We start from the raw sequence: 12,412 nt of genomic DNA, 5'->3' as shown, positions 1-12,412 counted from the left end.
GTGTGTGTGTGTGTGTGTGTGTGTGTGTGTGTGTGTGTGTGTGTGTGTGTGTGTGTGTGTATGTGTGGTTTAGAGGAACTTTTATAAAAATAGTGTTTATTTTAAAGAAATCTCTATGTAATAAAATAACATAAAACATTTCCCTCTGCAGTGTTATTAAATAGTTTTTTCTCTGTGTGCACTGCTCCATCTGACCTGAAGGGGAGACACACTGGAGAATGGATACAGGGCTGGGTTGCCAGATATTCATCAGAATTGTTTACTGCCTTTTTTTTAACCGATTATAAGATCTTGTCTCTGTGACTTTATAAATGATTATGCGTTAAATAAAGAATGAATACTTTTATCTCTGATTACACAATAATCTCCTCAGAGTCACCTGAAGGACGTGACCTCAGGGGAGGTTTTGTGTTGAGTTACAGCCTCATTCTAATAATTACCTTCACAAAAAATGCACACATACACACAAAAATGTCTACAACTGTGTATAGACCCCCAGGGCCCCGGTGTATAGACCCCCAGGTTATACCAAGCTAAAGGATGCTTATCAGTTCATTATTTATACAACAAATATGATACTACTCATAACTCAGAATAATAATATTAATAATAATAATGAAGTAATCAACAGTTTAGCTAACTACTGTGTGCGTGTGTGTGTGTGTGTGTGTGTGTGTGTGTGTGTGTGTGTGTGTGTGTGTGTGTGTGTGTGTGTGTGGTTTAGAGTAACTTTTACAAAAACAGTGTTCATTTTAAAGAAATCTCCTCTATGTAATAAAATGGATAGAAGTCACTGATATAGATATCATACCTCAAAGTGATGACATCACAGACCATTACCGCATACTGTACACACTACCTGTAGAACAGACTAACTGTGTCTCACCACGTTATCGACTTGGTAGAACTACAGACAGATTCATAAATAACCTGCCTGATCTGTCTGGACTTCTTACTGTACCGTTAACACAAACCATCTAACCATCTAAAAACTAACAGCATAGGCGCAATAATCACTAGCACATTAGACACTGTTGCCCCAATCAGATTAAAGAAGGTTAGAGACAAAACACCTGCACCGTGGTATAATAGGCATTATGGCTGCATGATTTGGGGAAAATGTCATATTGCGATTATTGAGGTCAATATTGCGATTGCGATATGCAATTGTGATATAATAAACAAATGGTAGTCAACTTGCTTGGTTCTCAAGGAAAATGCACACACAGATTACTGATAATGCTGAAATTTGTATTTCTAAACTCAAACTAGCAACAACAACAAACAAATGCAAAACGTTTTCAAATTAAAATATAAAAAAACAGTCTGTATATATATATATATATATATATATATATATATATATATATATATACACACACACACACACACACACACACACACACACACACACACACACACACACACACACACACATACGCAAAGTAAATTACCAACTTAAATGCAAGTTATACATGGTATTGCACACACCATTATTGATAATATTTGGAGCAATATTACATGTAGTTATTAAACTTGATTCCCTTACATATACAATTGCCTTTAAGCCTAATTATTAATTTTGATTATGATGTGATTGTGACAGGGGAAGAGGTTTCAGGTTGGGGGTAAAGAGTCTTTTCTGTCATCACTTTTGAATAAGAAACAATATCAAGGCTATAAAACTTCTCAAAACTCCGCGAATCACAAAAGTATCAGTGAGAAGTTGAGAACACTCGTTTAAACAGTACATACACTCGAACTTGACTGCACATCACATTTTTTACTTATTGATACTGCTTTTAATCGTAATGTAAAGACCGGTCATCGGGACATAAGCTGTCATGTACAATAAAAGCGCCTGCGCAGCGACAGGAAATACCATTTAACACAAAAAGCCGCCTAGACGGTGGACTTGCGCTCAGGACTTATTTTTTTATTTTTTGAGCGGCGTGTGGCTGAATTTTTTCTACGCACACACTATTTTATTTCTTGATAACAGACCGCTGCTAACTATAACACACCGTTGAAATGTAAAACAGAGCGTTGCCAGACACACAGGGTTCTAACCGTAGAGACGGAGAGCACTATGTTCTTTAGCGGAAGCAATCATGGGCGTAAATCCCGGGGGGGGACGGGGGGACATGTCCCCCCCCCCCCAGCCGAGGATTGTCCCCCCAAAAAAAATTTATTTAAAAAAATATCGCACTCTCTATTATGAAAAATATATGTATGTATACCTAAATAATTGTCTAAGTAGAAAAAACCCGCAAAAAATGCATTTAAAACAGGTGAGTTCCCCCTCCCCTTCTTCACAGTGGTTTGACCCACTGCCTGCTTTCTCAGTTCATCTCACCTACTCTGCACACGAGTCAGGTGTGTGGCTGCGGCTCAATTAATATTAAACTCCATTAAGTAGGGGATTTTATTCACCTTAAATAAAGCGATTCTCTTTAATGTAGTTGATGCAGACTCATTCATAATTTAGTTGCGGCAAAAATGCTGATTACCGATGTTTTTTCCATGAATCTGCTATATTAGCGATTAAAATATTACTTATCTAGTTAAAATTAGCTTGTTTACAATAGCTTGTTGCATAGTGCACTGTAACTAACACGCCAAAGCCGTTTCCCATGTATTGTTTTATTTGGGACGACTTGGCATAATGTTAACTTAACATTAACGGCCACAATTAGCATATTGTTTAGCTGTGCATTTACAAATGAGCACTGTGCTACGTCCGAACTGACCTCACTGTATTTTTTGTATAATCAATTTCTTTTTAAGTGTCTTAATTAATTTTAAATAAAATTTTAAACCTTTTTTAATTACTTGTTTTTATTGTTGTGATTATTTTTATGATAGTTTTACTTTCTTTATGTAAAGCACTTTGAATTACCATTGTGTATGAAATGTGCTACAGTATAAATAAACTTGCCTTGCAGTGTCATAGACTAGATAAAATGACTACAATAATAATGATAAAAGCAAAGTTTTTCACTGTGGGGACATATCTTTATAAGTACAATTTAACTATTATTTGTGTCCCCCCCCCCCCTTCAAATATTGCTAATGAGAAATTTTATATTTATTGTCCCCCCCTACTCTTAAATGAAATTTACGCCCATGGAAGCAATACAATTAAGTGTATACAAACAGGCGTATGAGACCTGTAACGAGCAACAGCTTGGAGCCGCGAACTCGTTCTGAATATTTTAAAGGCATAACAGCTAATGAAAAAACAGACGATTGTAGACGAAAATGAATAGATTTGATCAGTTTTTATCTTATACAAAACATTTTCGTCTCGTCTTTTTTCGTTAACAATCCATCCATCCATCCATCCATTTTCTACCGCTTATCCGGGGCCGGGTCGCGGGGGCAGCAGTCTAAGCAGGGATGCCCAGACTTCCCTCTCCCCAGACACTTCCTCCAGCTCTTCCGGGGGAATACCGAGGCGTTCCCAGGCCAGCCGAGAGACATAGTCCCTCCAGCGTGTCCTAGGTCTTCCCCGGGGCCTCCTCCCGGTTGGACATGCCCGGAACACCTCCCCAGGGAGGCGTCCAGGAGGCATCCGAAACAGATGCCCGAGCCACCTCAGCTGACCCCTCTCAATGTGGAGGAGCAGCGGCTCTACTCTGAGCTCCTCCCGAGTGACTGAGCTCCTCACCCTATCTCTAAGGGTGCGCCCAGCCACTCTGCGGAGGAAACTCATTTCGGCCGCCTGTATCCGGGATCTTGTCCTTTCAGTCATGACCCAAAGCTCATGGCCATAGGTGAGAGTAGGGACAGCCCTTAACAGAGGGCCCCGGACCCCATACTCCCAGAGCACCCCCCACAGGCCATCACGAGGGACACAGTCAAATGCCTTCTCCAGATCCACAAAACACATGTGGACTGGTTGGGCAAACTCCCATGAACCCTCCAGCAACCTGGTGAGGGTATAGAGATGGTCCAGTGTTCCACGACCAGGACGAAACCCGCATTATTCCTCCTGAATCCAAGGTTCGACTATCGTCCGAATTCTCCTCTCCAGTACCCTAGCATAGACTTTTCCGGGGAGGCTGAGGAGTGTGATCCCCCTATAGTTGGAACACACCCTCCGGTCCCCCTTCTTAAACAGAGGGACCACCACCCCAGTCTGCCAGTCCAGAGGCACTGTCCCCAACCGCCATGCGATGTTGCAGAGGCATGTCAGCCAAGACAGCCCCACAACATCCAGAGACTTAAGGTACTCAGGGCGGATCTCATCCACCCCCGGTGCCTTGCCACTGAGGAGCTTCTCAACTACCTCAGTGACCTCAGCTTGGGGGATCGACGAGTCCACTACCGAGCCCTCCGCCTCTGCTTCCTCAATGGAAGACATGTTGGTGGGGTTGAGGAGATCCTCGAAGTACTCCTTCCACCGTCTGAGGATGTCACCAGTCGAAGTCAGCAGATTCCCACTCCCACTGTAAACAGTGTGAGCAGGGCACTGCTTCCCCCTTCTGAGACGCCGGACGGTTTGCCAGAATTTCTTCGAGGCCAACCGATAGTCCTTCTCCATGGCCTCACCGAACTCCTCCCAGACCCGAGTTTTTGCCTCCGCAACCACGCGGGCTGAAGCTTGCTTGGCCCTCCGGTAACTATCAGCTGCCTCCGGAGTCCCCCGAGCCAACCAGGCTCGATAGGACTCCTTCTTCAGCTTGACGGCATCCCTTACTTCCGGGGTCCACCACCGGGTTCGGGGATTGCCGCCACGACAGGCACCGGAAACCTTACGGCCACAGCTCCGTGCGGCTGCATCAACAATGGAGGTGGAGAACATGGTCCACTCGGACTCAATGTCTCCAACCTCCCTCGGGATCTGGTTGAAGCTCTGCCGGAGGTGAGAGTTGAAGATCTCTCTGACAGGAGACTCTGCCAAACGTTCCCAACGGACCCTCACAGTACGTTTGGGTCTGCCAAGTCTGTCCAACTTCCTCCCCTGCCATCGGACCCAACTCACCACCAGGTGGTGATCAGTTGACAGCTTCGCCCCTCTCTTTACCCGAGTGTCCAAGACATACGGCCGGAGGTCAGATGAAACAACCACAAAGTCGATCATCGACTTCCGACCTAGGTTGTCCTGGTGCCATGTGTACTGATGGACACCCTTATGCTTGAACATGGTGTTTGTTATGGACAAACTGTGATTAGCACAGAAGTCCAATAACAGAACACCACTTGGGTTCAGTTCGGGGGGGCCGTTCCTCCCAATCACGCCCCTCCAGGTGTCACTGTCGCTGCCCACGTGAGCGTTGAAGTCCCCCAGTAGAACGACGGAGTCCCCAGTCGGGGCACTTTCTAGCACCCCTCCCAGAGACGCCAAGAAGGTCGGGTACTCTACACTGCCATTTGGCCCATAAGCACAAATAACAGTGAGAGACCTCTCCCCGACCCAAAGGCGCAGGGAAACGACCCTTTCGTTCACCGGGGTGAACTCCAACACATGGCTGCTGAGCTGGGGGGCTATGAGCAAGCCCACACCAGCCCGCCGCCTCTCACCGCGGGCAACTCCAGAGTAGTAGAGAGTCCAGCCTCTCTCGAGGAGTTGGGTTCCAGAGCCCAAGCTGTGCGTGGAGGCGAGCCCAACTATCTCTAGTCGGTATCTCTCAACCTCCCGCACCAGCTCAGGCTCCTTCCCCCCCAGCGAGGTGACATTCCATGTCCCTAGAGTCAGATTCCGTGTCCGGAGATTGGGTCGCCGAGGCTCCCGCCTTCGACTGCCACCCAATCCACATTGCACCAGCCCCTTACGGTTTCTTCTGCAGGTGGTGGGCTCACAGGAGATCGGCCCCACGTCGCTCCTTCGGGCTGAGCCCAGCCGGGCCCCGTGGGGTAAGACCCGGCCACCAGGCGCTCGCATGCGAGCCCCAACCCCGGGCCTGGCTCCAGGGTGGGGCCCCGGTTGCGCCATACCGGGCAACGTCACGGACCTTGTTATAATTTTCTTCATAAAGGGTTTTTGAACCACTCTTTGTCTGGCCTGTCACCTAGGACCTGTTTGCCTTGGGAGACCCTACCAGGGGCAGAAAGCCCCAGACAACATAGCTCCTAGGATCATTCAGGCACGCAAAACCCTCCACCACAATAAGGTGGCGGTTCAAGGAGGGGCATCGTTAACAATAATCCATGTTAATTTAGTCTTAGTCAGTGTTTTGGACAGTGATAATGAAAAAAAGGTTGTTGAACATATTTCGTCTCGTCTCGTCTGACGAAATTAACACTACATATAACAGAGGTAGCATTTTTTCTGGCCACCAGTTCAGTGTCCGTCTGCTCGGCATCCATCTTCACCCCGTTCCGCGCTTCACACCGGAAAAAGTCACATGACCATAAGCGCCACACGTGCTACTGCCTAAACTGAAACTCACTAGTTTAGCGGATTAGCGGTGTAGTGGATGCATTGTTGTATAAAGTACTAGAAAGCAATACTTGAATAAAAGTACAAGTATCGTACTAGAAAAAGACTTTGGTAGAAGTGAAAGTTGCCTTTTAGAATATTACTCAAGTAAAAGTCTTAAAGTATCTGATATTTACTGTACTTAAGTATCAAAAGTAATTTTCTGATATTTAATGTAATTAAGTATTTGAAGTAAAAGTAAAAAGTACAATTTCAGTGATTTTCGGTAGGCATAAGAGCAGGGGAGGTTCTAGGATTTCACCTTTAGGGGTTTTAACGAGAATTTAAAACAAAGAAGAGTTATATATTATATATTATATGACTACATAGTAAGCCAAACGTTATGGTGTTATTAAATGGCAAAAGTGGACACCAAAATTTTATGCATGATGTAATGATGCCAGTCTCGAATCAAATCAGTTCATGTATGTGTGCATTCTCTACAAACAGTGTGTCCAATGAATGCACTCACTCACTCTTTTTCTTCCGCTTATCCACAAACTACCTCGGGTCACGGGGAGCCTGTGCCTATCTCAGGCTTCAAGACCAAATCAATAAATGTTATTTTTATTTAGTATTGAATGGAATGTTTGCATTAATATTTTGTTTGTGCTACAACTCTGGTAATAAACATAGCGAAATTTCACTGCTTTTGGTCGCCGTATTTGCGGCTTTCAGCCGATTAACATTATAAATGCCTCCAACTCTGACTGCGCGTGCACGCTGCGCGTGCCTGTGCTTCTCCGTAGAGCGTGCGGAGCGTAATGCAATCTAGGAGCAGTGATTCGCCAAACCTCCCTTATTGCAGTCGCACACATTTCTTCTGATTTTATTTTGTAGTAACGAGTAACGAAGATGCTTATTGGAAATATAACGGAGTAAAAGTATACATTTTATCTAGAAAATGTAGTGGAGTAAAAGTGAAAGTTGACATAAATTTAAATAGCGAAATAAAGTACAGATACGTGAAATTTCTACTTAAGTACGGTAACGAAGTATTTTTACTTCGTTACATTACAACACTGAGTGGATGAAATAGGCAAACAGCTTTCAGAGAGAATGGGTTGTAATGTCCACACTGATGATGATATGATTATGCTGATGATACACAGTTATATATCTCATCAAAACCAAATAAAATAGCTAAATTGTCTAAAGTAACTGAGTGCATTAAAGAGATAAAAGATTGAATAAGCTGTAATTTTCTGCTGTCAAACTCTGATAAGACAGAAATATTATGTATCTGTCCAAAAACGATTACACAGAAACTCTCACACTTCAACTCCAATTTAGAGGGATGTTCTGTTACTAGTAGCTCGACAGTGAAAGACCTGGATGTTTATTTGACAGTAACTTGTCTTTCAAATCATATCACCCACAAACCAACACAGCCTTCTTCCACCTTAGAAATATTGCCAAGCTGAGAAACATCCTGTCTGTATCTGATGCTGAGAAGCTAGATCATGCATTCATAACCTCTAGACTGGACTATTGTAATGCATTACTAAGTGGTTGTCCTGCATCTTTAATAAATAGGCTAGAGTTAGTCCAAAATGCAGCTGCCAGAGTTCTCACTAGGACAAGAAAGTATGACCATATAACTCCAATTTTATCATCTCTACACTGACTACCTGTTAAGTTTAGAATTGATTACAAACTGCTGCTACTTACATCCAAGGCTCTTAATGGTTTAGCTCTCATGTATCTAACTAGTCTTCTAACATGTTACAATCCTTCATGCTCTCTGAGATCACAAAACTCAGGACTTCTGGTAGTTCCCAGAATATCTAAGTCTACTAAAGGCGGTAGAGCGTTTTCTTATTTAGCTCCCAAACTTTGGAATAGTCTTCCTGATAGTGTTCGGGGCTCAAACACACTTTCCCAGTTTAAATGTAGATTAAAAACTCATCTCTTTAGTCAGGCGTACACATAATACATCCCATAATACTGTGCTCTATTACATCTGACTTGCAAATATTATGATCAGCAGATATGTTAATTCCTCTCCACTGCTTCTCTCTTTCTACCCATCCCGAGGCATCCAGAAATTGTACCAGCTCTGATTGTCTTCTGTGCCATGAAGATTTTGGATCTTCACTGAGATGAGGCCGACTCTGTGAGGATCCTGAGGCATCTAGAGATCTACCAGCTCCAGTCAGACTCTGCGATACTAAGAGGAGATGTGAACTGCATGTGGTCTTTGAGGACAACAACATCCTCATCAATACAACATTTATCAGACTGTATATTTATAATCACACCCTCCAGTGTCACCCATATGAGGATGAGGTTCCCCTTTGAGTCTGGTTCCTCTCAAGGTTTCTTCCTTTACCATCTAAGGGCGTTTTTCCTCCCCACAGTCACCTGAGTCACCTCAGACTTGCTCATTGGGGATAAATGCATACACATTTAAATATATCTAATATTAATCTTGAATTTTGTATTATATGAATCTTTATATTATTCTTTATAATAACCTTTTGTTCTATGTCTATGTTCTGTCAAGCTGCTTTGAGACAACGTCAATTGTAAAAAGTGTTATACAAATAAACTTGAAATGAATTGAACCCGTGTGATCAGAATACGGGTCATAAAATCATAACGTGATCATTATCACAATTTTATTTTGATATTTAGATTTCCTGAAAGAATAAAATAAATGTGGATCTCTGTAGTTTCATCACACTGTTAGACACTGGGACTGGACTGAACACTGGACTCAACACAGTTCCTCACACAGGAAGCATGCACTGATCCTGAAGGTCAGAATGGAGTGTAACTAAGCCACGCCTTATTTTAATAAACCCCGCGGTATCTTCAGAAAAGTACTGAGTACTGATGTGTGTGATTTAAGTACTGAATGCTCAGCTGAGGAAATACTCTCCACTCTGTCAGTATCACAGTACAGTTCTCATGAACATGCTCAGGTGAACATACACACACATACACACACCCACACAAACACACACACACACAACTGAGAACAGCACTATATATAAAAGTGTGTTAATAATTAATAATAAACCTGCTTATCAGTGAACATGGAGAGTGTGTGTGTGTGTATACAGGTGTGTCTTCCCACCATGCCCCTTATTTCTCTCACAGTTAGCGAGTCTTTCGGAATGTCTATTCTTCTGTTCTCCGTGATGATCCTCTTGGCTACAGGTACACACACACACACACACACACACACACACACACACACACACACACACACACACACACACACACACACACACACACACACACCTCATTTTTACCTTTTGTAACTTAATACTGTTTTGTTTGTTTTGTTTTCAATGGCTGGTTCAGGATCACATGAAATGTACAGGCAGGTGAGTGTGTCGTAACGGGTTAAACCTACAAATATGTGCATGTGTGTTTTGTGTAAATGCTTGTGTGTGTGTAAATGAATGTGCGTTTGAGTTTGTGTAAATCCATTTGTGTGTGTGTGTAAATGTGTTTGTGTGTAAATGCATGTGTGTGTGTAAATGTGTGTTTTTGTGTAAATGTGTGTTTGTTTGTGTAAATGTGTGTGTGAGTGTGTGTGTGTAAATGCATGTGGGTGAGTTTGTGTAAATATGTGTGTTTGTGTGTCTCAGCCCCAGTGCAGTGAGATGGCAGAGATCCTGGCATGTCCTCTAAACTTGGCTCCAGTGTGCGGCACAGACGGAGTCACCTATGCCAACGATTGTGACCTGTGTGTGCAGAGACTGTGAGTAACAACACACACACTCTCTCTCTAACACACACACACACACACACACACACACAGATTTAATTTGAATAATGTGAATGACCAATAAATTGATTAAGCTTCAGCTTTATTAGAAGTTTAGCACACACACACACACACACACACACACACACGCACACACACACCACTGGCCACACCCATAAAAACCCTACAGATTTTCTACCAGACTTTACAGACTTCATGTGCTGTGTTTTGCACATGAGCAGAACATGTGTCTGTGTGTCATGTGTTGATGCACTTCGTGTGTGTTTGTATGTAAATGCTCAGAATTAGGGGCGGAGTCAATGTAAATCAGGTGATATAAATAATAAACATTAATTAAAAGGCACGTAGGGGTGTAGATTGTGTGTAAATATCACCGCAGGACATATTGAACATCTGTGGTTTGATGTTGATAACGAGGAAGTTACAGAGTCAGAAAGTCTGAATGTTTTGTAAAATGACTGATGATTATTAGTCGCTGCTCCTTCATGCTGTACACACACTTCCTGTTTCCTGTCCTCAACCTGCTCATAAACCTGCTCATGTTTGAAATTAAAAGTCATGTTGAGTTCAGTTCTGAAGTAAACACAGATTTATTATGCTAATACAAATGCTAATGTTCACTTCCTGTTAGCAATCCCCTCAGTAAGTGTGACACACAACACAATGTTAAATTAGTAACACATCTGTCTTTCTTCACTGCAGGAAAACTAAAGCCAACATCTTAATCGCCAAAGACGGCAGCTGCTGATTCCTTTAATGACAAGAATCCAGTCATCTGATTAAAGCTTTTGTAAAGGTTAAGTCTGAGCTCAGTGTTAATTTATTACATGATTACACACTAGACTCCGTCTCCATCTCTTCATCTGCACTGCGTATTACAGAACATCATCACCTTCGTTAGCAAGCAGCACATTATATAACTCGCGTCATCACCGTAGCCACTCCCATCTCTTACTGGGAAGTCAGACAGGCCACGCCCACCTAAAGGTGGAACCTGACCGATGATACACACTACGCACATGCAGACCAGGAAGAATAAAACTCCACCAGATACAAATTGCTTCTTCCACATGCTCCAAACTTCCACTGGACCTTCAAAGCTCCAGTAGGTGGGAAGTCATGAGCTCAGGGTGAGTTCTAGAGATGTGATGTTAAACAGTCAAGCATCATAACGTCCTTAGCTTTTAACTTTAAAATAAATTCCAAAGTCCAGCAGGTTAATGACATTGATGATGATGATGATGATGATGATGATGATGAAGATGAGGAGGAGGAGGAAATCAACTAAACAGCCAACTGCACTGTCACAGATTCTGCAGTACAACATTGTTTAAACAGAAGGAGTGATTATTCCTTGGGCTTCTTTAGAGACATCTCTGACTGAAGTACAGCATCCAGGTATGAAAGGCTGATTTGTTCAGGTGTGTTAAATTTGTCACTAAGCCACTTATAACACAGGGCCATGTGGAGATCAGTTCATAATGACTTCAGATCATTCTGGTCCAGTGTCAGAACAATAGATGTTCCTGCTGGCCCTCTTAGCTTCCAGGCCTAAATAGTGGGTAACATGACACTGCCTGTATACACACACACACACAAACACACACACACACACACACACACACACACACACACACACACACACACACACACACACACACACACACACCACAGCCTGTATTTCCTGTCAGATCAGTGGGAGTGAGATGCAGCTGTGATCTCTCCCTCCACCCACCTACTGCTCTTGACCTTCACCTGCTCACTGTGTTTTATCCCAAAACTCTTCCTCCTCAGAGTTCTCCCAGAGGTTTTATCCAGTCAGTTGTCAAAATTTATGAAAATGAAGAAATTGCATGTAAACTTCATGCTTTCCAGCAATCCATAGACATGTCCCTGAGAACTCTCCATGAAGAACTCACAGTTTATGTTGCCAGAATAGTGTGAAGGTGTTTGGGGTTTATAAGTGAGGAGGCTTTCCGATGTCCACCACGATTTTGGTGTACAGTTTGTTCTTCTCCCAGCTCACTACGCTGTAGCTGAGTGAGTTGATGCCGTCCTTCTCCATTGTCTGGATCGTTTCGGTTATTCGTGAGAACCTGCACATGAACAGAGGCCTAAATGCATACAAATATAACCTTGTGTGTGTGTGTCTGTGTGTGTGTGTGTGTCTGTGTGTGTGTGTGTGGGTGGGTGTGTGTGTATGTGTGTGTTACCTGTGAGGATTAGGTTGGTTCAGCTTGTCTCTT

At 43.1% G+C, this 12,412-nt stretch overlaps 2 protein-coding genes across 2 annotated transcripts in view; one reads left to right on the top strand and one right to left on the bottom strand.

Moving 5' to 3' along the window:
* Positions 1 to 9,272: 9,272 nt before the first annotated feature.
* spink4 (serine peptidase inhibitor, Kazal type 4) lies at positions 9,273 to 10,967 on the top strand. The gene is made up of 5 exons (XM_027134676.2): positions 9,273 to 9,351; positions 9,493 to 9,589; positions 9,737 to 9,759; positions 10,027 to 10,139; positions 10,869 to 10,967. Exons 2-5 carry the CDS (start codon positions 9,508 to 9,510, stop codon positions 10,912 to 10,914), a joined length of 264 nt encoding a protein of 87 aa, XP_026990477.1. The 5' UTR covers positions 9,273 to 9,351; positions 9,493 to 9,507; the 3' UTR covers positions 10,915 to 10,967.
* Positions 10,155 to 12,412, bottom strand: part of LOC113635342 (beta-1,4-galactosyltransferase 1-like) — a 5,353-nt gene continuing 3,095 nt past the window's right edge. Inside the window, exons 6-7 of the mRNA XM_027134673.2 lie at positions 12,380 to 12,412; positions 10,155 to 12,262 (exon numbers count right to left, since the gene is read on the bottom strand). The exon at positions 12,380 to 12,412 is cut by the window's right edge and continues 72 nt beyond it. Of these exons, the coding sequence (XP_026990474.2) occupies positions 12,124 to 12,262; positions 12,380 to 12,412 (172 nt within the window). The 3' untranslated portion in view covers positions 10,155 to 12,123. The remainder of the gene's footprint in view (positions 12,263 to 12,379) is intronic.

This window comes from Tachysurus fulvidraco, chromosome 7 (genome assembly GCF_022655615.1).
Source record: "Tachysurus fulvidraco isolate hzauxx_2018 chromosome 7, HZAU_PFXX_2.0, whole genome shotgun sequence".
Classification (NCBI taxonomy): Eukaryota; Metazoa; Chordata; class Actinopteri; order Siluriformes; family Bagridae; genus Tachysurus; species Tachysurus fulvidraco.
Note: the sequence above shows the minus strand (reverse complement) of the source record. Positions and strands in the feature narration are given on the sequence as shown.